This window comes from Alligator mississippiensis, chromosome 5 (genome assembly GCF_030867095.1).
Source record: "Alligator mississippiensis isolate rAllMis1 chromosome 5, rAllMis1, whole genome shotgun sequence".
In the NCBI taxonomy this organism is placed as follows: domain Eukaryota; kingdom Metazoa; phylum Chordata; order Crocodylia; family Alligatoridae; genus Alligator; species Alligator mississippiensis.
Window position 1 is genome coordinate 177,384,779 of NC_081828.1, and position 24,205 is coordinate 177,408,983.

Here is a 24,205-nt window from a genome sequence, read left to right on the forward strand (position 1 = left end):
TCTTAGTCCATAGGCCAAACAATGCCTTTATTTTAAGAAGTCTCCATCAAAGCTTGAGTGTGCAAGAATCTTGTAAGTACTCATTATGATTAAGAAAAAAAACAAGACCATGTGTATGAAGAATTATGCATTTGTTTCTAAGAAAATTCACTATATATTACTGTACTATATTATTAAAACCTTCACAATGTTAGGAAATGTTTTAAAATTAAATGTAATCCTCACAATACATGTGCCAGGTTAGACTTTTCAGGTTTGCTTTTATGACAGGGTAAGAGTTCAAACCATACTGGCACAGGTTCAGGGAACAATGAAGTCAAGTTCCATTTCATGATGGCCGAGTACACTCGTCAACATATAGATTTGGCATCCAATCAGAAGTCCAAAAATTAAGCCAGCATCCACCCAAGAATGAATTCCAGCATTTAATTATTTGCTATACTTCCAAAGCCTGCAAAATGCAAAGTTTCTTTTTGTGATAGTCTTCATTCTCTTTCTCATTTTCTTCATCTAGTGAGTTTTTTATACAGGTTTTCAGTTCCTCAATTCCTTCTCCAGTAAGTGTTGAGACCGGGATTATATCTTTAAACTCTATGGTGCTCTGTGGAATCATCTCTTTCTGCAGCAAGTGGAAAAAGTCTTAAAAAAAACAAACCCCAACACTTATGGTTAGTGCACAGTATTTCTTTAAACTATAAAGCAAAAATCTTCACTAACTGGACTTTAGATGGATATTGTAGGCTAAATGAGCATAAAGCTGTTCACAAGGGGGCACGTCTACATGTGTGCTTTAATTAACACTAGCCTACAGGCAGTCCTCAACTTAAGACGTTTTGACTTGCAATGAACAGCGCTTACGACATTTATAAATTGACACAGTTTTGTCTTTCTGACATCAGTTTCAACTTTACGATGCTTGATCTGACGCCACGCCACGCCACGCCAGAGAGCAAGTTCGCTGTGTTGCCCATCTCCCTGGAGAACATCTGTTCAAACCTCCTTGGACACTGTCTTTAAGAAAGCAGACAAGACTCCAGAAAAACCTGCAGCCAAGACTCTTGAGAAGACTCCAGCCAAGAACCCTTCAAAAAGTCCAACCAGGAGCCTTTCAAAAAGTCCAGCAAAATCACCTCATAGAAGTCCTTCCAAATCCATGACTCCTATTTACAATATAAATAGACTAATGTAGCTATACTACTCATCTATAATTGATTGAGCACAAAATTCTGGGTTATTTTTGGTGAAAATACGGTATCGGGCCTTGGTTCAGGAACCAACCCCCCATTTATAAAATTTTTCTTATGGGAAAATCGGTTCAGAGTCACAACATTTTGACTTAGGACATGGTTTTAAGGAACCAATTGTGTCGTAAGTCCGAGGACTGTCTGTATTTTAATGCACATTAAAGCATCACAAAAAACCATGCTCTTCAGCCAATGTGCATTAAAATAGGCTAATGTGCATTCTTCTCGTATCTCACAATGGATCTAGTACTAGATCTAATGCACATTACCTAAAACACATTAATGAACATATAGACATGCCCCTGCAACTGCAATATATACACATGTAAAATATTTATTTTAAAATATATCAAATTTAAGAAGGACAGGAATGCCCTAGAAGTTCTAGTAACTGCAGTTATATCTTTGCATTAAAAGTATGTTTTTTTCCCCTCAGGATATGATTCTGATCTTTGCTTCTGAGCACAAAGGACACGGAGGGACTAAGGAAGTCAGAAGCCACCCTTGTGCTCTCCCAATTCAAGGTTGATCTGCTAGGATGTTGTCATCCCACTCCAGCCTAACACCCATGAAGGCTGAAGACACAGCAAGCTTATAAGTAGCTGCCCAAATCTCCACAGGAGGGTAACCCAACCCTGACTACATGATGATCCCTATGTAACAGGGATTTCAAGCAGATCCTTAGGAGCTGTCTGTGCCCGGGGGGGGGGGGGGGGGGGGGTGTTCTCCTCCAAAAAAACTGAGCATTTAGGTTCCTTTTACCCTTCCTAAACAGACAGAGAGGACAACGACTTTTCCTCTGTTTGTGGAGCTCACATCAGGATTCCACTGTACATCTATATGAACGTATTTCTTTCCATACAACTGTTGTCACTTATAAATATATGTTCAGTGAATAAAATACACATTTTTGTGGTATGTGAGGTTTACTTGTGCTTACACAGGTTTTTTTTATGTACTAGACAATCAAAATTGTATATGGATTTAGCACATACTGCAGTTGTGTCAGTGTATTGATAGCATTTATTGAATTGTGTAATGTTTTCTAGTTTATGTATTGCTTCTGAACACTTGTACTCAGGTTCTAACTAGACATCCCAGAAATATCTAAAGGCAGGCAAAAAGAACTTCTTAATGTTGTTACTGTGTAATATATGCAGTATATATCAGAGGGGGGAAGGTATTAGTTTATGAGGTAGTGGGCACCATTCTCTCCTTAAATGAAGAAATCTTTTTCAGTGTTACTGTTTTGTCTAATTGACACCTTCCAAGGACTGATGAGGAACTGGTTTGCATTGGTTTATAGAGAATCTCAGGACAAAAAAAACCCTCTCCAAACTTCTGGGTCTTTTGCTTTCCAACACTCACCTCCCTCCCCTACCTACATTTGTTTCTTGGTCACTTGGTTTGAGAAATATCAGTGTATTCTGCTGTTTTGTGATCCCAAAGGGAAGGCAGAAGGAAGGAAGGAAAGTTGCCAAGGACACTTACTTTTTGTTTGTATAAAATTAATGAGTCAGCCCCTAATAAAATATATTTCCATTTGTGCTATTTAAATAATCTCCTTGTCATCGGAAGTTGTTAATTAGCAAAGGTGTAAACTGAGCAACATTATTTTTCTGTAATATTTAAATCAATTTAATTAAAGACTCTGTTTGCCTATTCTACTACTCAGCTTATCACCAGGTAGCAGATACTTCTGAAAATACTTACAATCAACTTGTTTATAATATATAGTGGGTCACTTAAAAAAAAAAAAGCTGCAGTGTATTAGTTTAGTTTACCTTGAGGCTTCTGTAACTGTTTCATAAATTCATGCAGGTTATCCTGTGCATTAGGCAAGTCCATTTTATTCACAGCAAGAAGAGCAGGCTTTGTCTGAAGTGTCTCATCATATAACTCTAGCTCCTTAAAGTAAAGGTTAATTTGCATTTGTAAGATTTTTTTTCACTTTAAAAGTACTTTTTAGTTTTCTTTTCTCCCTCCCAATCAACTGAAAGGACATCATACTATTGACAAGGCAGTGAAATTTACTTTAGTACATTGACCTGAAGCACATGAGTGGTTTGATAAAAGAACCAAATGTTCACTGAAACTCAGTGGGCATGTCTACATGAGAACCTTTATTGTGCAGCAGATTAACTTGCTGTGAAGTAAAGTGTCACTGTCTACACAGGCGTGGCAATTAGGGTGTAGTAGACTAATTTGCTGGGCTGCCAGATACTACTTGTAACTGATGAGACTATCTGGCAGCATAATAAATTACTGTGCTTAAGTGCATGTGTAGACGGTGACATTGGAATTACTTTACTCTGGCTCAAAGTAAGCTGGAGTATATTCAGTCACATTAATTGCTTGTGTAGACACGCTCACCTTGTTTACATGCATTCACTGTAGGTATGCATCATATACAATTCTGACTCATTTCTCATAATGATGATGGACAGCTTTGTTCTTTTTATTCATATCTGCATTAGGACACACATAAAACATTTATTCCTATTTTGTTACAGTTCAGAAAACTTTCAGCAGACAAAGTCTACGACAACTTTTTTAAGAAGGGAAACTTTTGACTATCTTCTATATTCTTACATTTGAAAATGTATACGACCCTCTTCTGTGGCTCATACCAAAAATAATAAAAATGCAAATCACACAGCAAGGAAATATATATTAGCATACGCTAACGCAGAAAACAAGTTACAGGACTTGAGAAACAAAAATCAGTACAAGCTCAACATCATCTTTAAATATATTATTTAAAAATCACATGTGATGATGAAAACCCATAACAGCATAAGGCATGAGATTCAGAACTAGTCCCCAACAGGGAAATGTTTCTGCAAAGCTGAAGACCGAACAGGCTCTTGGGACCAACTTTGTGACCTAATGGAGCTGAAGCCTAGGATTTAGTAGTATACTCATTTCCATTCCTCAGAAAACTAAGTCATGTATGCGACTGAAAACGTGCAATTTTTTTATTTCAGCTTGACTTCACAGCATCACTTCATATAATAGAAAGTAAGGAAGCAATTGTGTCTAAAGCAATGATTCTCAACCTTTTTTACAGCAGGACCCATTTGTAAACATCAATGGCCAGTCCCAACCTAGTGGCCCTCATTTCTGGCCCACTGCCCCCCAGACCCAGGCTCCAGCCCTGAAGTGTGGGGGGCAGGGCGGTTTGTGTGGGTTATAGAGGTCCTCAAGCAGCCCCTTGCAGGCTAGAACTCTGCCAGCCTGAAAGGGAAAAGCAATGATTTCCCACTTTTTTCTCCTTTAAAAAAGAAACCATTTTTCAAGTTTGTTCACGACCCTTTCATATATTTTTGTGAACCACGGGTTGAAAAACACTGGTCTAAAGCACACCTGAATTGCTCCAAACCTTTTAAAGTTGCTAGCAAAAAGGATTAATCAGTCCAAAAAAATCCAGCTACTTGTTAGCTGGCCTTCATTTATATCTTCTAACCCAGCGGCCACCTAATAAACATTTAGGCTAGGGACAGACATTCAAAAACCCTGAGCCTAACCAATCTTTGCAGGTTAGTTTAACCTGGCTAGGCTAAATCAGTTTTGTAACCGGACAGACATCCCAGAAATGCAGGCACATACCTGCGGTGGCTCAGACAAGAAGCCCAAGGGTGCTAGAGTACCCCCTCCCTTCCTTCCACAGCATGGAGCTGAGAGGCTGTGGCTAGGTTCAGGCAAGAGCTTTGATTAGCCCAGCAGGGAATTGATAATAGTGTTTATCATCCAATTAAGAAAACAACAGAGGGACATTACCAACTACCTGTTGATTCAGCATGGACAGTAGCCAGCATATGGTCTACTAGCTACTACACAGACACCTCCTCAGCAGGGCAGAGGGGAGGGGGGAATTCCTGCTTAGCAGGGAGTGGTGAGGGGAGGGGGGAAGCAGCCCACAGTCTCTGGAGCTGCAGCCAGGGAGCAGAGGGAAGGGGCCAGCCCTGCCAGGATGCTGGGGGTGTCTGGTTTATCTTAAACCAGCAAGGGTCTTGGACAGACACTGAATAAACCGGTTTGAGCCAAATCAGTTAAGTTTGATACCACATTCAACCAGGTTTATCTCAAACCAGTTTCAGCTATTCTCAGACTGGTTTATATGCACTGAACATCTGTTCTGTTACAGGCTAAAACCAGTTTCTGATCACTTAAACCGGTTTGTGTGTAATATCTGCCCCTAGCTTTAAGATTTCAAACAAGAAGTATCCAGTACTCTTCCTTGGCAGGGTACACCATTACTATTTATGGAGATAAGAAATTACCTTTGTAAGAAGCAGAATAGTTTCAAAAGCTGTTCTGAACATAGTTTTAAGAGAGAGCTGAAAGCCAGAGACATCAACCTAAAAAGAAAGATAAAGTAACATGAGGAACTACCTCCCCACAAGCCCTACCATTGTCTAAAAAACCCAGGCCCAAGAATACTTTTTTATAGGAATCTTAATGCAAAAAAGAAACATAGGAGAAGAAGGGACCATCTGGGTCATTGGGGTTAAGTGCAGCCCTCTGCAATCCTTAATAAACTTGTAACAGCCTTCATTACATTAATATCCATCAGTTTATTTAGATTTCCATAACACACACTGTGTTAAATTATATGTTTACCATAAACCACAAGAACAGCAAGAAATATTTTTTTCCCTGAAATCTGGTTACATTAAGACTGTGGTTCCCAACCATTTTTAGATTCAAGGCATCTCTCATTAGATGCAAGGTGCCTTCACAAAATGCTACGTCTTATTTTTCTATTGTTTTTTGACTGTAGAAAAACAACAGAGAAGTTTTCCTGCTGCAAAGAACTCAGAAAGACCACAACAGGTCAAAATCATTTTAATTTTAGAGATCTGTATTTGAAATCTCTGGGTTTATCTTGTGAATCATGCTTGCACATCCAACAGTGCTAAAACTACACAGCACAGCCTGTGGCAGTGCTGCATCCTGGTTGAGAATCATCACATTTAGTCTTGCAGGATCATAAGTTTTATAGGATAAGACAATAAGTCTGAAAGGGACTTCATAAAGTCCCCTAGTCCAGCCCCTGCTCAAGAAGATCATCCCTAAAACAAACTATCTGAGCCAAGTGTATATCTAACCAGTTCTTGAAAATGTCCAGGGACAGAGATTCTGCAACCTCTTTAGGTAGGCTGTTCCAATAACTGACCACCCTCAAAATCAGAAAGTTCTTTCTAAATCGCCAATCTAAATTTCCTCTGCTTCACTTTAACATCATTGCTCCTAGTTCTATCCCCTACAGCCACAGAGAAAAGGCTATCTTCATCCTCTCCATAACTGTCCCTCAGGTAGTTGAAGATTTATCAAATCTCCCTCCCCTCCCCCAACTCTTCTCCAGACCAAATAATCCTAGCTCTTTCAGCCTTTCCTCATAAATCATACTTTCCAGGTATCTAATAGTTTGTGTTGCTCTCCCCTGGACTCTTTCCACATTCTTCTTGAAACATGGGGTGCAAAATTGGATGCTTACTCTAAGTGAATCCTTACCAGTGCCAAAAAGAGCAGGTAGGCTAAATACGGAGAAATGGTTAAACAGATTCACAAGCTAAATTCAAGCAGCCGTTGACATTAATATATTTACTTACAACAAAGAGAAGTTGTTTAGTTCTTTCTATATGCTTGAGAAATTTATGACCCATTCCTCTGTTTGCATGAGCACCTTCAATCAATCCTGGAAGATCAGCTACTGAGATCTAGGAATACAAAAAGTGAAGATACTCAGAGGGAAAACAGTACCCAGTAAGATTTTTTAAATGGTCAACACTCCAGACATATCTATATTCACGAGAAAAAACAAAATAGGTATCCCACAAATACCTCTGAGACAACACTTTTTCAGCTATTTATTCCTTATTCACTGGCAATATCTACAAGCCTTTGCAACACATTTAAAATAAGTCTAATTTAGACAAAGAAATGGCAGAAACATCACTTCTGATGCTACTTCTCAGCAACTTAGAAAATGAAGTATTAATATTTCAGCAAGGTCTTGCAAAATTCATTTATCACTAGAGAAGAGAAGCTCTCTAGAAACTGGGAAGATTAGGCCACTAGTCCAGACTGGACTTAAAATGCTACTGGACTAGAAAACAAAGCATGTTCCTTACAGTTGCAGAGATACTTTTCTAAATGTGAATTTAGACAGAACTGTCCTCCTGGGTCTGTGGGCAAACTCATTTTTTTCTCAAGATAAAATGAACTGTTCAGTTAAGTGTCAAAGCAGACAAGAATCTTATCATTTTCACACTACTGCTGCTTGAGAAAATTTCAAGCTCCATCAGAAATAAGTGCCAGATGCTCTTTTGTCTGTTGTCTTAGATAGGCAGGAGATAAATGACCCCTCCACTACCCACCATCTGGAAAACAGTTCAGTTACAGGGCTCTAGAATGGGAATAAGCAAGCAGAGGAAGCAAAAGATTCGTCTTCCAGTCCAGAAGTCAGGAATACAGGGGCTGCAAAACTACTCGACCCTTATTAGCCAGAGGCCTGGGCTACAGTAGTTTTGCCGGCAAAATGTAAGTTCTGTCAGCCAAACTGCAAATATATCCACTGTAAGTGCACACAGATCCCTACGAGAGGAGAGCTCTCATTCTGGCAGGAGAGCAATATCTACTCTGTAAGTGATACAATTCTCCTGCCATGGGAACCCTGCTAGAAAACACAGGTAGATATGCCCAGATTTTCTACCAGCAGCTGCAGCCTGCTTGAACAGCTGATGCCTACCAAAATGCAGTGGGGTCCTTGACAATTCAGCTACTGTAGTGGAACCACTTCTGCCTGTGCACGAGGAAACAAGCTCTGGTGCGTTCCCCTGTAGCAACAGCTGTCTGCTAGCAGATGCTTTGCAATATAGACAAACCCAAAGGCTGATTTAAGGGCTGAACATTGAGAAGGTCCCAAGGCTAATATATGCTAGGACTCTCAACATCCTACTCTCTCCCCAACCCCAGAACTATGGGACTGGCCTTCTATGAGGCACTTTGCTGGTGAGCAAACTCCTGCTCATCCATCAGGCTAGCCTCTGGCCAGTAGAGACATTAACTATGTATTTGTATATATTTATTTACATAATCTATGTATTTAAACTATGGTAGGAATAAAGGTATGTAGAGACCAACTGAGCATCTGTGAGTGAAAAGAAACAGGAATTAGCGCTGTATCACAGTTTTAGAAAAATGGAAAAAATTACAGAATTAATGAGAAGTTCCTGCTGAATTTAGTGATAAGACAGTTTTGGGTAATAAAAGCTGTCCCTGGGTATTCAGTGGAGAAAGATATGCCAGACAGTAATGGTTACTGATTTCCAGAAGGCCCCTTTTTTCCAGGGTTAAAAACTATTCTGTTATCTGTTGCAAAAGTCTAGGCTGTTTCAGATTTCTCCTCTTTTTAGAAGTTGCCAATTTTCTCTTTCAATTATGGGACACATTTTACGATTAATTCCTATTGTGAGTTGTGCACATGAAGGGTAGACCCTAGCTCCCATTCACAGCTTTGAGAGCCCATCGGATTTAAATAGTCCCAATTTAGGGAATGCATTGAATTCCTACACACCTTCAAAATCTTGGGCAGGGATGTTGGCCTGATTACCTCAGTTTTCTAAAGTATTTTAATCAATGCACAAGAAAACAAACAAATGAAGTGGTTAGTCATGATGTCAAACTCCCACCACCCATTCATCAGCTATTTAGGATTAACAAGTTCCATAGGAATAGCATAAAGGTTTTCTTTAGGTCAATCAGAAAAATACTACCTTTTAAATATTAACAGTAGCATATGAAAAAAAGATACAAACAATCACATTTTGCTTGAAGTAAGATGGTTTCCTCTACACCTGCTTCAGTTTTATATTTCATGCAACCAAACCACCCAAAATCAAAATTCTCTACTTTCCTAGCATTTCTCTAACATACAAAACCCAAACATGTGTGAACAGACATTCTATATAATATTTTAGACAAATCTTATCTTACTATAAAAAAAACATATGGAGATGCAAGAGTCACACATACCCCTTGGGTGTCATTGTCAAATTATCTATGGTCTGATCCTGAACATTCTCCTGAGATCACTGGAAATTCCTTGCAGGACAAGGAATATACAAGGATAGCAAATGTAAGTGATGTTACACTGATTTTAATACAGGGAAATAAGGCACTAGTGTTCAGATACTCAGATGTGTAGTATGTAGCAAGTTTTTCTCCTCTGATTATACAAGGCTGCGAGGTAAAAAAAAAAAAAATCTTTCCTTTTATTTTTATTCAACAAAAATGTCAAGAAGTGTTACTTCAAATTTCTAGGGCAAAATACTACAGAAACTATTAGTTTTATATTGAAAGCAAACCCATATATTTCTGCTGTTTTCTAAAGAAACCCAAACTCAGGACAGATTTTTTAGTTTTCTTTTTTTCAGACTCTGGGTTGGTAATATATTCCTAGTACATACTGAGCAACTTAAAAGCACTCATTTGTTAGATGTGCAGGTGGAACAGGAAGGCTGACTGGATTTAGATGCTAGACTATTAGTAAATTCTAACACTTTGTAAACAGAAAGAATCAGAAGTCTATTGGGGAGGGGGAAAAATAGTTCCTAATTTCACACAGTTAAAAACTACAAGAATTTTCTCTGGCAAGAAAAGGGAAAAAAAAAACCCAGTTAATTTAAGGTTATGTTCCAGAATTAGGTTCCACTACAGTAGAACAACTGATAGGTTTGGAGCACTACAGACATTTAACTAGTCAGTTATACGCTATGTATAACATCTAGAAAGGGACTTTCTATACTAACCTGTTTAAAATCTGGATACATAATCTTTCCAAGTTCAGGTTTTATTGTTGTAACTGGAGCAGGAAGTAAAAAAAAACAAAAAACAAAACAAAACATTCAGTTTTTAATACAAAATCTTCATGCCTTATTTATTGGAATCAATTACTCTTATTCCTGTGACATTTTCCCTAGTTTAATTATTGTACAATGAAAGATAAAATGACATTGTAGCGATTTTTGCTGCTCAGTAACAGATATGAAGGCTCAAATATGAACCAAAATACTGTTAATAATTAATGCCACTTTTTAAAGTTTTAATCCAACAACTTTTCCCCCATTCTTTTCATGGTGACTATCCTTTTTTTCTTCCGTCTCCCTTTTGCTGCCGTCAATTTTGAGAGGTCAGTGGTAAAATGCAGCCACGGTGTTTACAGCCATTCACACTGCTTCCACCAAGCTTTTAAGGATTGCAAAGAGCTTACAGGACACTGATGTATAAATACAAAATGTGAGGTACAGTATCTCACAGCAATTCTGCTTGTTTTTGTTGCTGTCTTTTCTTAGTTGGATAGAACTGACGTTTAAAAAGGCAGATGGAACTAAAATGAAGACTGGGTCCAAAAACCGATGAGACTGGAATTGAAAGGTAAAAGAAATGGATGCAAGATAACAAATCTGCAGTTTTTGGATTTACAAAACTGTTATCCCCCCCCCCAGTAAAGTCTTGCAGGTAAGGTCACCATGCACATAGTTTACCAGTTTTTAAAGGCTTTGACTAGTTTGGAGTGGGGGGTGGAGGGGGGTTGTGAAATAATGGGACTGGCCCCCTTGACACCAATTAGTCCCATCCATATGACTGGCAGAAGAAGGTTTTATAATCCCACATGGAAGTCATGTTAGATGGTAAATTATTCTGCCTGTTTCCTTCATATTTGATGAGTGGTAAGCAGACAGGGAGAAGCAGCAGCAGGCAGGCACTACTGCATTTGCTTAAACATCTTACTAGTGCTTAATGGAAATTCTCCAACAAAACTGACAGCAATATGATCTGACAAATAAATACAACTTTTGGAGGTACTGGAGTGTAATGGAAGACAAGTGTTGTTTTACTGCATGATTTACCAGTGGCAACTCTACTTCCACATGCAATGCTTATGGAAAAAGAGGGAGTTGACTGTACAGGGCTATGCTGCTTCCAGTTAGGAGTTAGTACATGTGGGTGTCTCAGTCTGGTGTTATATAGCAAGCTTCTTCATTGCCCTGGGCACTGATGGGTGGGGAAAGGACCAGAGCCATATCTGGTAAGATCTGTGCACTCTGCAGTTATGGTCTCTGGCTGGTGTCTGGGTCCCAGGGGGTAGAGGCAAGAGGGCCCTAGAGTCCCGGCAGCCAAGAAATTAAGTGCCATGATTAGCAAAGATATAAAATTCATAATTTGTTCGTGGGGGCTGTCTCTGCTCTCTCTTTTTCCTGAGCACATAGCCACCAGGATCCAAGAGCCCCAATATATCACTGTCTGGATCCTTGATCCAGTCCACAAAGCTGAAGCCTGTAACTCCTGGAGCAGCAGCATAGGTGAGTCTATCTTGGTGAACCCTTGCCTCCATTCTGTGCTACTTCTTCCCACCAATTCCCCTGTCCCCCCTGCTACCTGGCCCCTCTTCAACCACCTCTAGCTATTCTATTGCTGCCTAGAACCACAGACGTGCCCTAAGCTATAACTCTATGACACTTTTATTACTTTAAAATTTCCTTATCCTTGATAGGCAACACATGTATTCCTATACCTTTGGAAACCTCCCCCCCACTCCTCTTTTATTTTTGAAAGTGTGCAATCAAGTCATAAGAAACGCCGTATGTTCTTGACCAACATAAAAGCAATGAAACAGACTGTACTTACATGCATAATCTGCAATCTGAGGTTTGGCATGAGAAATCTTGCTTAACAAGGAGGATTTTCCTGCATTTGGAAATCTAGAAGGAAAGTTCATATTTATAAATAGTTATTCGCTATATGTTATACCTTAATATATGCACTGATGCATCAAATTAATAAAACAAACTTTTCTCATTTTTCTGTACTCCTGAATGCCTAAAGTAAAGATCTCCAATTCTTATCTAAAGTCAATACTGTTTAGACAGCAAAGCCCTTTGAGATGATAACTATTGGTAGTGCCTACTGCATTTACCATACTAGAATTTTACATGCTTTTTTTTTTTTTTTTTAATTTGAACCAATTACAATTTATGCACAGCACAGACAAAATAAGACTTCCTGAAATCTGAGAAATGAACTTGTTTACGGTAAATTTAAATTATGGAGTGATATTAGAATATTATTTTAACCACTGTTTCTTACACCTGTAGGGAAAATCATAAGAGAATATTCCATTCTAGATGTAATAACTATAAAGGAAGTTTCACCAATGTAACTTGGAAGAAAGAGAGTATGAGAGATTCTAGGTTTGTGTGTCCAATTTCTACATCCTGTTGCTATTTTTTTTAATAAAATGTTGTTCTGTCTAGCTAAAAACCCTGAAAATTCAATGTAGAACCACTGACAGATGAACACTTCAGCAATAAAAAGAACCTATAAATCAAATACCACCTTTGATTAGACCTGAGCTACTATTGCTTTTAGTAAGGGAGTACTGGAGTAATCAAGCCCATAATCTGAAGATGACAAAATTCATAAGCATCTTGAAATCAGAACTAACTTAATTCTGTTAACAATGAATGAATTAGAAAATAACAGTAGTGTAAGAGTGATGTTGTAAGCATGATGGCCCAGATATTCTGTGAGAGGTAAGGATTTCTTAGGGCCATATCTTTTATTAACTCAGCTACATAGTTTGTCCAAAATTAGACAATCTTTCAAATGCAAAGCATTCTGCATCAAGTCGCTGATCACTGGCTTGATGAAGAATGTCTGCATTCGAAAGCTTGTTTAACTTTAGACCAACTATGTAGTTGGTCCAATAAAAGATACTGCTCTGAGAAATCCTTGCCTCTCCCAGAAAATAATCTAACTCATAAGCTAAGTACAGATATTTGGGGGCACTAGAGGGGAGGTGGTAGGGAGCAGGAAAAACTGGAGTTCTTGGGTTTTGGGGTATTGTTTGAGGGAATCCTATCTGTAAGATGCTGGTTTATTTAAAGCTGCTCTGACCATCTGGATAGGACAGGATTTGATTCTAAAAAGCAAATAAATAATAATAATAATGTTTTCCAATGTTGGAAGAACCCCAAGAGACATGACAAAATGTCACTCTTTCCATTTCTTCCAGAAAGTGGTATGGTTTCCAGAGGAAAAATATAATCTCTTTGAAGTTAAAATTTCAACCTCTCTTATACATCACAATCTGTACCCAGCCCTGACAATCTTCTCTCAAAACAACATGATTTTTTTTAGTCTGATCTAATGGCAAACCACTTTATTATATTAACAACTAAGAGTAACAAACTCAAAAAAGATCAAAGTACAAGCACTAACAGAATATCTGAGGTTGACTCAATCTGGGCAAGATAACAGAATAGAAAACTCACTGATTCTTTCTATGCTTTTAAAGGGAAACTAGCAACTCAAAATACAATTTAAAATTAGGTTTTAACAGAAAAACCCCCCACAACCACTGTTACAAAATGTAAGTACAAAAGAAACATTTCCATGTGCGATACTATCACATAACCCAAAGTAAAACCACCAGCCTATATTTAAGTTTCCAAGCATCAAAAGTAAATGGATTGGCCCATTTTAAGTTAAAAGTGCTTTTCAGAAAATGCATCCTTCAAATTTTCCAGGCAAATCATTGTAAACAGAAAATAGAACACAACTAATTTATGGTAAATAAACAGTACTAGCATACTTTTACTGTGTTAAACACTTCTTGGGTTTGCCTTAAGAAACAAATTTAAAAATGTTGTCTTTTAATTAGTCGCAGTAAGAAGTACCAGACTAAAAACATAAGAAACCCCAAGCTTTCCTATTCTCCTATCAAAGTGCTTGGACTGAGAGTCACAATTCCATTTGCACCTGTATACACCCCCCCCCCCCCCCCGAACAGTCACTTGTTAGCACTGTCACTAACAACAACTAGACCTGGATTCAAACCAATGTATTAAGCCTAGTTACTATTCAAACCATTATGACCAAGCCACAATAACTGTAAAATTTATGTTTGTAGAAAACACCCCCAAAAAACCAAACCAAGCAAGCATGACACCTAATGATGAATTCTTAAAATATTAAATAGTAAGACTTAGCCATACTGTCACCCGTTCCCTAAATTTAAAAACTTCTTTGCAACCTCCTTTGATTCTAAGTGTTTAATTCTCAGACACGGTCAAAAACTACAGTACTCACCCAACTAAGCCAACATCTGCTATAAGTTTGAGATCAAGATGAACAATTCGTTTCTGGCCTTTGGAAGGCAGGAAGTTCGTAACCAAATCACCACCAAGACCACCACGAGCTACCAATAATCTGTCTCCTGCTTTATTAAGTTCTCCTGAAAAAAAGTCACCAGTCAGAAAACAACACAGCTCTTCTGCAACAGTTACAAATCGTGATTGGTAAGTAAATCTGCTAAGAGAAATTCTACAAGGCTTCCATATAAGCCCCCTTGTACAGGGTCATGGTGCATGTATTTTTTTTTAAATCAGAAAAAAAGCGTGCAACAAAAATTCAAATTCTCAGCACTAAATTCTACTAGGTTAAGTTTCACTTTAAAGCTAGTACCCCTTGAAAAGTCTTAAATAGTATGGTATTTTGGAAACACCTGCTACTCAGCTGTATGCTTAAAATACGATCTCTTCCAAAATATTACTTTACAGATGGTCAAAAAGCTTGAGGCTGAATTGATTCAAACTAGGCAGCTTCCTCCAAGCTGCACAGGTTGAACTGCTAACCTGCTGAACTGACATTCAGTTTTTAATTGGGAAAGGCAGGGGGAGGTTTGCACTGACGCAGGCCAGTAGGCAGGAAGCTCTCGAGCATCTCTCTCAGCCTGCTGGCCATTGCCAGCCCAGCCAAGTGTCCACAACTGGCTCCTCTGGTACATGCTTCCAACCCCCTGCTGTCTCCCCAAAGGGGGTTGAGGAGCCCCCTGTCCAGGTGCTGACCCACCTTGGGGGAGCCTCCTCCTCAGGAGCTCTCTCCCAGTCTGGGTTCCCCAGCCCAGGCAGCCCTGGGGAGCTGAAAGGAATCCCACCCTTTTCCTTTCCCTGCTGCTGACTGCTTCAGCCGCTGCCACAGGAGAGAGGGAGAAGCAGTCCTCCCAGCCAGGTGCCTGTCCCTGCAGTCCAGCATGGGGGCACTGGGGAGTCCCTGCCCTTTGCCTTAGCTGCTGGAGTCTCATGGATAGTCCAGGAAGCAGAGGGAAATTCCTTTGCTCCCCTGCATTAGGTTAGCCTGAGACTCGCAGCAAAGGGAAAACTGGCTGCAGAGGAACAAGAGAATTTCCCTCTGCTTCCTGAAGCTGCCTGAGACCAGCAAAGGTTAAGGCAAGGTTTGGGAGGGGAAGAATTCCTCTCAGCTCCCTGGGGCTACTCTGGGCTGGGGCAAGGGGAAGCCCCCCAAGACAGGGGCTCCCCAGTGACCCCACACTAGGCTACATGGGCAGGCACCCAGCCTGGAGGACTCCTTCTTCCTCTCTTGTGGCAGCAGCTGAAGCAATCAGCACCTGGGAAGGGGGAGAGGGCTGCCACGATCTGAAAAGCACCCACCATAGGGGCTTTCCCTCCTCTCATGTGTTGTGTAGACCCTGGCCAAGGGGATCTGGCAGTCTGTTCCCCTGCCCCTATGGGCTGACAGATGCAGGCAGGAAGCAGGCTACGGAGCAGAGGGGTGAGGCAGTCCCTGCTCCAATGGAGCAGGCAGCATAGGCCAGGGCTGCAAAGTATCCTGGGATGCTGGAGGAATGCAAATTAACATGGACTGGGAAGGGATCTGGAACAGAAGTTCCATAAAAGGGTTTGAGTAGTATCAGTTAAGTCTGATACTACATCCAACCAGGTTTATCTTAAGCCCATTTGGGTGATTTTGAAAGTGGTTTATGTGCTTCTGTTCTGTTACAGGTTTAAACCAGTTTCCAATCACTTAAACTGGTCTACATGCAACTTCTGTGCTTAGCCTAAGTATATAATAGCAAAAGTTATAAAAACTGCAGAAGTTAGCTGGATGTTGTTTGAACAAGAAAAGCTACACATGTCAATGTTAGAAATGTTTTTAGACATATCTATAATTTATTAATCAAAATATTTCAAATTTGAGAATGACAATCTATTTTAGGTGCTTGTTTTTCAGTAAGTCTTAAACTTTAGTTGAGACAGCTCTCAAGAGGCAGAAATTCAGCAAGGACCTTCATCCTTCTAACCATGTTTTGTAGCAGATAAACAACAGTTATCCAAAGATCAATGGCTCAGAGTAAATCTAACCTGGTTTTAACCTTTAATTCGTTTTCTTGTACTCTAGCACAGTGCTTTTCAACCAGTGTGCCATGAAAAGCTCCCTGGTGTGCTGCAAGAACTGAATGCGAATGAAGTGAATTTGATTTGGATCCAGTCTTTGTTCCGCATCAAAGTCCCGAATCAGATTCAGTTCAGTCGGACTCAACTCCTTCGAACTTGCTCCTTGTCACACACCAATGCCTAGGGAAGAATCCAAAGGAGCTGAATCTAATTCAGATCTTCTGCGTGCCCTGGACGCACAGTGAACCCAAAAGAGCTGGATCCAGACTTAGGCCGTGGAGGGGTGGCGCCCCTGGGCAGGGGTTGGGAGGCACAGTGCTGCTGCGTGGCTCCAACGTGAACACATGGGGAGGCAGGCCTGGGACCAGTGGGAATCACCTGAGGAGGGGGAAGGAGCTGCTGCCAGGCCCGGCCCCACCAAGAAGCTGGGTGCTGAGGGGCCACAGCACATGCAAGTCAGGCTGGTCCCGTCCCAAGTCAGGGTAGCGTGGGGCAAGTGGGGAGGCCACGCAGGTCCCATACAACACTGAGCACCCCCCACCCAGGGCTCTTACAGAGGTATGTTAGGCTCTGTAAGGCCAGAGGTACCCATTGGGTGCTTCCCAGAGGCCACACTGGGGGTGGGGATTGGACTGACCTGTGCCAATGCTCCTGCTGGTACCAGCCATGCAACATCTTAGCTGGAGGGTCTTGCCCCTGTGCTTAGGGCCAGACCAACACTGTATTGCAGGCAGGAAGGAATTTTATCCCTTGCTCAGATTGGTGCAGACTGGGGGGGCGGGGAGGGGGCGGGTGTTTGCCTTCCTCTGCAGTGGGGTATGGCTTCTGCCTGGGGTGTCTCAAGCATCTATTCACCACCTTTGCAGCAGCAGAACACTGGCTGTTGTAGTCCCCCTGCTTTACATGCCAGGGGTGATGCCCGCTGCTGTGTCAGAGGTGACGACATAGCTTCTGCACATGGAGTTTTTCTGGAATGGTTTGCACAGGCAGGGCTTGGGCTAGGTCCCTGCCAGCCCCTCGGCTCTAGGATGCTGTGATTCTATGCCATGCTGCTAGTCTCCCAGGCAAGTAAAACAGGGGCATCATCGCCAGAAAGTGTGGTGCCGATGGCTGCCTCATGCAGGGCACAGAAACATCCCATTAACACTGGCATCTAACACCAGCAAAGACTGTCTATGCCCTGGACTCCTTGTCCCTACCCCCTCTGGTGCCAACGATGGTATACAACATCTGAAAATCTGTAACAGGTGTGCTGCAGAAAATTTTTATTAATGTAAGCGTACCTTAGGCTGGAAGAGGTTAGGAAACACTGCTCTAGCCAATGATACAAATTGACCAATAGTTACATTACTGGAAGGATCCTCAGTTATTGGGAGTTTCCTCAACGTGTTTTTTGTCTCTTGAACATACTTGTCTAAGCATAGAAATCTGTCCGTTTTGTCTTTTAAGATTAAACGGCTCACAAGAAACATTAGTCAGCTGCATGCCAAATTTTTGTTAGATACTAATTTCTAGATGCCACCCGTCTTGTATACAGATGCTTTAAAAAGAGGATAGAAAGTTCTTACCAATCTTTTTTCCATCATCACTGGTGATTGTAATTCCCAGAGGCACATCAACTTCGCAATCTTTTCCTTTATCACCTTTCAGTGCTCTGACACTATCACAAGTTAAACCAGGGTTAAAAGCAAACAATGGGTATTTTCCTCCAAATTAAAACTATTTCCATCAAACCATGTGTGACACCCTTACCTACTGTTGGCTCCGCTTCCAGCCGCAAACCGCTTGTGGGGATATCGGGCTTTAATGCTCTTCAAGTTAATTTTTTCTCTAGCTACAAACCAGACGTCACCGCCTCTCCCTCCTTCTCCACCGAAATGAGGGTAGCCCATTCCGCCAGTGCCTCCTTTCACATGGACTCTCACATTATCTATGAAGTTGCCATACTGACAAATAACATGAACTCTTTCATTAGTCTTTTAATCACTGCTTAAACATACACTGCACACTCTTTTGTCAGAGACTGTTTCCACGGCCTCTGGACATAAAAAGGTTAATAACAAGAATCATCCTGGCAATAACCAGCTCAGGACCCCAGTACCAAGTCCCCCTCACTCCAGGAGAGCTCTGCACTTTCTACTAAGGGAAACCTTTGCTTTCATCACTGCCTGGTACTGCATGCGGGGCTAAAAACAGACAGCAGGTTTGATTTGCATCAGTTGCATGTGGCATCAAATCCAGGCCTTGCAGGGTGGACACCTGACAGGAGACTCGTAGAGTCAAAGACTGGACAGGGCCTGGCAGCATCACCGAGTCCAGCGCCCCGCACGGGGCAGGGAGACAACTGGGGTCACGTCAGCGGCACAAGAGGTGATCCTGGCTTGTTGTCCCACTGCTCCGGACCCCTCTGTGGCCTGGGGCGGCAGGGCAAATTGCTTCCTGGCGCGGGCAGCCCCGCGGAGCCGGGCTGGGGACCAGACACCTCGGTGCTGCCGGAGCCGCGCGGGCAGAGGCCGCCCCGCTCCACCCCCCGCGGCCCGCTTCGCCTCGGGCGGCTCACGCCATGTCGTGGCCACAGAGACCTGCCTGGAGTGGAGACCGTCCCGCGGCTCCCTCACGCCCAGCCCCCGAGGCCGCGGCCCAGCCCGCACTGACCTTCCGCAGCAGCGCGCGGCCTGCCCACACCATGCTGCGCCGGGGCCGCGTGAGGGGCGGGGCGGGGCGGAAACCGACCCGCGCGGTGGCATCACGGCGGAAGGGGGCGGGACCCGGTTAGCACCGCCCCTGGGCCCACCCCGGCCTGGGCGGTCTGCTCTGGCCCGGGCCCGGGCGCGGTCTCGGGCTCAGTGTGCAAGATCGTTGTTCAAGCAGCGGGGCTGTGATGGGAGTAACGGGTGTAGGAACTGGGAAACGGATCGTTTGCTGTTTGGAGGTGTTGTCTTAACAAGTCTTTCCTAATATGTCAATACACAGCCATGGTGTATTTTCAACACAACGGATTTTTCTCAGGAAAAAACAGTCCTTACAAGCACTGAGTGAATAACAGCATATATTAAAAGTGTCCCTCCTCTAGGCTCCCCAGTTCAGCAGGCATCTTCTGAGTCTTTCTAGTTTAGATAGTAAGCAACTCCGGGGTGTTGCAACACCTCGAAATAGCGAAGGGTTCATTTCCCAGTTCCTGAATAGTTGGGTCAATAATTTAGTTATCTGCTGTACAAAATGTAAGAAAAGGTAGATCGTAAACACATCATTTCACTCAAACACTGAACCACCATCAGACTTCAACATTTGATCACTGTGGACTGAGCAATGACTGAATTGATATTGTAAATATAAAACCATAGTCTGTTATAAAAACCTGCCCTGTCAAATTGTAGCAGAAAGCCCCCTTTTCCTCTTGCTTGCAGTTGCTGTCCCCTCCTTGGATATGTTTTTCCTCTTCTACCTTTTCTTCCTTCCTCTTTCTTTCACTTTAAGATAAGGAATTGTGTTTTAAAATTCGTATGTGTGCATTTTATATCTCCCCTTGTATTTTGGTATTTTTATCTATTTGTGTGCCATGGCATTACTTTTGTAGCTTATATTGTATACTCCTCACCTTTCAACTAAATGTGTTTAATTTCAGAAGTAAGTTATACACTATAACAATGCTAACAAGGGCAGGAGTCAAACTGCAGCTTCCCTGTATCAGGCAGGCCCCTGAAAGAGTGAGTGAATCAGTGATTGAATGCGTAACACGTTACCAGCCTATATACCAACATCCCACACCAGGATGGCATCCAAGCCTGCCTTACATATCTACAGGAACAAGATTACAACCCAGAATACAGACCCAAAGATATCACTGAGCTTATATACTTCATCCTCACACACAACAATTTCACTTTTAATAATCAACACTTCCTCCAGCCATGGGCACTAAAATGGCCCCACAGTATGCCAACCTTTTTATGAACCACCTGGAAGATGACTTCCCTAAGAACTGCACCATCAAGCCCTTGCTGTACTTAAGATACATCGATGACATCTTCATCATTTGGAGTGAGAACCTGCAATCTCTGATGGAGTTCCACCAGAAATTCAACAGTCACCATCCCTTCATCCGACTTTCTCTAGAATACTCCAGCACCAACATCCCCTTTTTAGACACAAGGATCAGTATCCAGAAGGGTAAAATACAGACCACAGTATACAAGAAACCCACAGACCAACATACATATCTGCACAGAACCAGCAATCACCCAAAACACACCAAAAAAGCTGTGATATACAGCCAAGCCCTCAGATACCACCGCATCTGTACTGAAGAGAACACCTGGGATTTCCACTTCACCAATCTTAAGAAGGCTTTCACCCAGCAAGGACACTCCTCCAGATAGGTAGATCGCACGTTTGAAAGAGCCACCTGGATACCACGTGAAGAACTGCTGCAGTATAGAAGAAAAACGCCCACAAATCACATACCACTGGTTATGACCTATCACCCCTCCCTTGAACCTGTACGGAAAATGCTCAAAAAATTGCAACCCATACTAGACAGAGACCCTATTCTTAAAAAGATCTTCCCAGAGCCACTCATCCTAGCCTTCAAACAAGCACCGAACCTCGCCAACCTCATCACCAGAAGCAAACTTCCTCAAGCCCAGAACACACCAAAAGGATCCAGACCGTGCCATGACAAGAAATGCAAAACCTGCCAACACATCTCCACCACCCCCACTATTACTACACCTCACAACAGAGCCATCAGCATCCCAGGATCTTACAGCTGCACCTCCAGAAATGTAATATACCTCATCCAATGCACCAAATGCCCTGATGGAAGATATGTAGGAGAGACCAGACAACAACTGCGCACCAGAATGAACGCACACTGGAAATCTATCAAAGACAGAAATACCCAATTACCGGTGGGGGCACATTTCTCACAGGAGGGCCACTCTCTCTCCAATCTCTCAGTCCTGATCCTCAAGGGAAACTTACACAACACTTCCCAGAGACGAGCCTATGAGCTCCATTTTATCAGCCTCCTGGATACTAGAGATCATGGACTAAACATAGACATTGGATTTTTGATACATTATAATCTGCCTGACAACTGACTCCCCAGCCCAGCCCCTGGCGTCTTTACTTTTCATTCCATCCAGGAAGAGCACACACCAACTGCTGCAGCGTCCTTAGCCTGGCGAAGGGTTTTTGAACCCGAAAGCTTGCTTAATAACTATTCTCCAACCATTTGGGTTGGTCTAATAAAAGATATCAAATTCACCCAAGGAACCTTGTCTGCCTATGTCCTTAGACCAACATGGCTACAACCTAAACCCCTGTAACACAGTAGCAGAAAGGAATTAACACCTAGGAAAGCTGCAGATCAACCAAGGGAAGAAATCAATAGAAGACAATGTAGCAACCGGGAAATCTCTAAACTTCACTGTTCAAGGGCTAGAAGCCCTAGTCTGAGTTAATCAACGCCAGGGACCAACTTTTGGGTTGAATATCTCCAGATCAACCACTCCCAGAGCCCTATTCAAAACTCATCAATGAACTCCCAAACCTGCACGTACATGCGGACGACCCCTGGGGCTGACAGATGCCATCCAGTAGCCATCGAAGGGGAAGTCCCACGAGGGTCAACAACCCCTGGATTGGGCAAACCTGAAAACTGGGGAGTCACCAAAGTCTGCCAAGGACAGATAAAGAGCAGTGAAAAGTGACCCACACTGGCGCCCTCTTGATCTCCAACTTGACCAGCACCCGACTTGTCCAGCCAGAAGGACCAGTCGGCGACCCCCTTCTGGAAGATAACACCACTCTGGAAGAAGCCTCAACGGCAGACTCCAGCACCTGTGGGATAGGTATACCTGACTCTTATAGCTTGCTACTGTGTGTGTGTGCATGTGTGCGTGTGTGTGTGTGGGGACCAGCCCCAAGGTTTATGACTTAACTTCATTACAGTGCTTCAATCCGCCTAATAAACCAGAATTTTAAGGATCCCGAGTTGGACATTTGTAGCCAACAAAATGTTTTCCTCCAATTCAATTAACCATCTAAAAATATGTTTTTGTCTCTTTCTGATTTAGGAGTTTTCAGAGTGGGGAAATGAAGTATGCAAAATATATGCAAAGTAATTCATTCATATTTCCACCACCTATTATACTTTTTCACTATAATTTCATTTTTTCTACTGATTGCCAAATGAATCCAGAGTGATTAAAAAAAATGCTAGTTAAATATATTTTCTTCACTCAGTGCAACTCAAATCTTCCTTGCCCTTGTTAAACTATTTTATTCCATAGTTTATATTTAACATTTGATTTTTAAAAACATGTATGGAGAAGTAAAGAATAGAATCCAGGTTCCCAGAATCCCAGTCCAGTGCTTCCCAATAGAGCTGGGGTGGGCAATGATTTGGGATAGAGGACCACTTAAGGAGCTTTGGTGAGCTGTTGCAGGCCAGTCTGCCCCCCCACAACAACTCACCAAAACTCCGTAAGTGGTAGATTACTAGACGCTGGATGGAGCAGGCAGGTGGGAGGGGTCTTCATGGAGACTGGCTCAGGACCCCCGTGAGCAGGGTGGATAGCATGGGACTGTGGGCAGGCGGGGAGCAATGTCTAGGAGCAGGACTGGCAGGTGGTGCTGAGGCCAGGGCAGGGGCCAGGATTGCAGGGCAGTGACAGCATGGGGCCAGGGCCTGGGGCAGAACCATGATCCACTCCTAGCATGGCCCCACACTGTCACCATGCCGTGATCCCAGCCCCCTCTTGCCCATCCCCAGGCACCACTCCCTGCCTGCTTGCAGCCCCATCCTATCCACCTGCCTGAGTGCGCCCTGCCTGGTCTTGGGCCAGTCTCTATGCAGACCCTGCATGCCTGCTCTGTCTGGCATCCCTGGCAGTAGGTGCAGGGTGAACAGGCTAGGGTTCCCAGGCAGTGGGGCCAACTCCGGCAGCGGTGGCAACACAGGCAGGGGCAGCCAGAAAGAGCTGCCACTGCTGGGGCTGCTGGGAAGCAGAGTCTGATACTGTATCGCCCCAGCCCCACTTTATGCTTGGGGCGGTGGAACCAGCACCATGCCCCATGGCCTGGGCTGCCCCCTGTGCCTGGGCCAGGTGGGACTGAGGGACCTGCTATGGGCTGGATAAAATCTCTTGTGGGCCATTTTGCTCGCCCCTGTAGACCATGCTTCCTCTCTCGATCTTAAGTAAAACAAGCTATGTTTATTCTGCAACTGAGTTATTGTGCAGATAACGACACATCAGGAATCTTGATTTTCTAGATGACCTTCCTTGACGTCTTTTGATGGACATGATGAATAAAATACCCTAACTGAATAGAATACCACAATATGTAATGTTTTTCTTTCTTAAGCATCATATTGAAAAGGTACTTTTTAGTAGTCTACGTAGAAAGCCTGAGAATTAATTGAGTCATTTTTCTGATCCACTGCCTTCCACCTACACATAATGAAAAATACTTTGAAAAGCCTTTCCCTACATTAATAATCATTTGTCTGCTTTTACTGCCATTTTTTGTTGTTGTTAGCAATCAACTATACATGTAGTCTAGGCTTAAAGTAGCTTTAATCCTTATAACTATCACATTTCTGTGTTAGTATTTTGTAAAAATCTTTTGTGGGACCTGGAAATGTTCTGCAAATGCAACAGCAAGACAACATTTTTAGATCACATTGTACAA

The 24,205-nt window shown here is 42.5% G+C and overlaps 1 protein-coding gene across 1 annotated transcript; it reads right to left on the minus strand.

Moving 5' to 3' along the window:
• On the minus strand, window positions 1–19,264 carry GTPBP10 (GTP binding protein 10). The gene is made up of 10 exons (XM_006258929.4): window positions 19,163–19,264; window positions 18,260–18,453; window positions 18,076–18,167; window positions 14,403–14,547; window positions 11,940–12,013; window positions 10,061–10,113; window positions 6,860–6,967; window positions 5,528–5,605; window positions 3,029–3,152; window positions 1–639 (listed from the first exon to the last, which is right to left on the minus strand). The coding sequence occupies exons 1-10, from the start codon at window positions 19,193–19,195 to the stop codon at window positions 437–439; spliced, it is 1,104 nt and encodes a 367-aa protein (XP_006258991.2). The 5' UTR covers window positions 19,196–19,264; the 3' UTR covers window positions 1–436.
• Window positions 19,265–24,205: the final 4,941 nt, after the last annotated feature.

Excerpts from the sequence above, each read along its gene's own strand:
- GTPBP10 (XM_006258929.4), bottom strand. The coding sequence starts at position 19,195 with ATGGTGTGGGCAGGCCGCGCGCTGCTGCGGAAG. Across the intron at positions 18,454-19,162 it reads GCCGCGCGCTGCTGCGGAAG|TATGGCAACTTCATAGATAA; the intron begins GTCAGTGCGGGC and ends GTTATTTGTCAG. Across the intron at positions 10,114-11,939 it reads TCAGATTGCAGATTATGCAT|TTACAACAATAAAACCTGAA; the intron begins GTAAGTACAGTC and ends TTCCTGCTCCAG.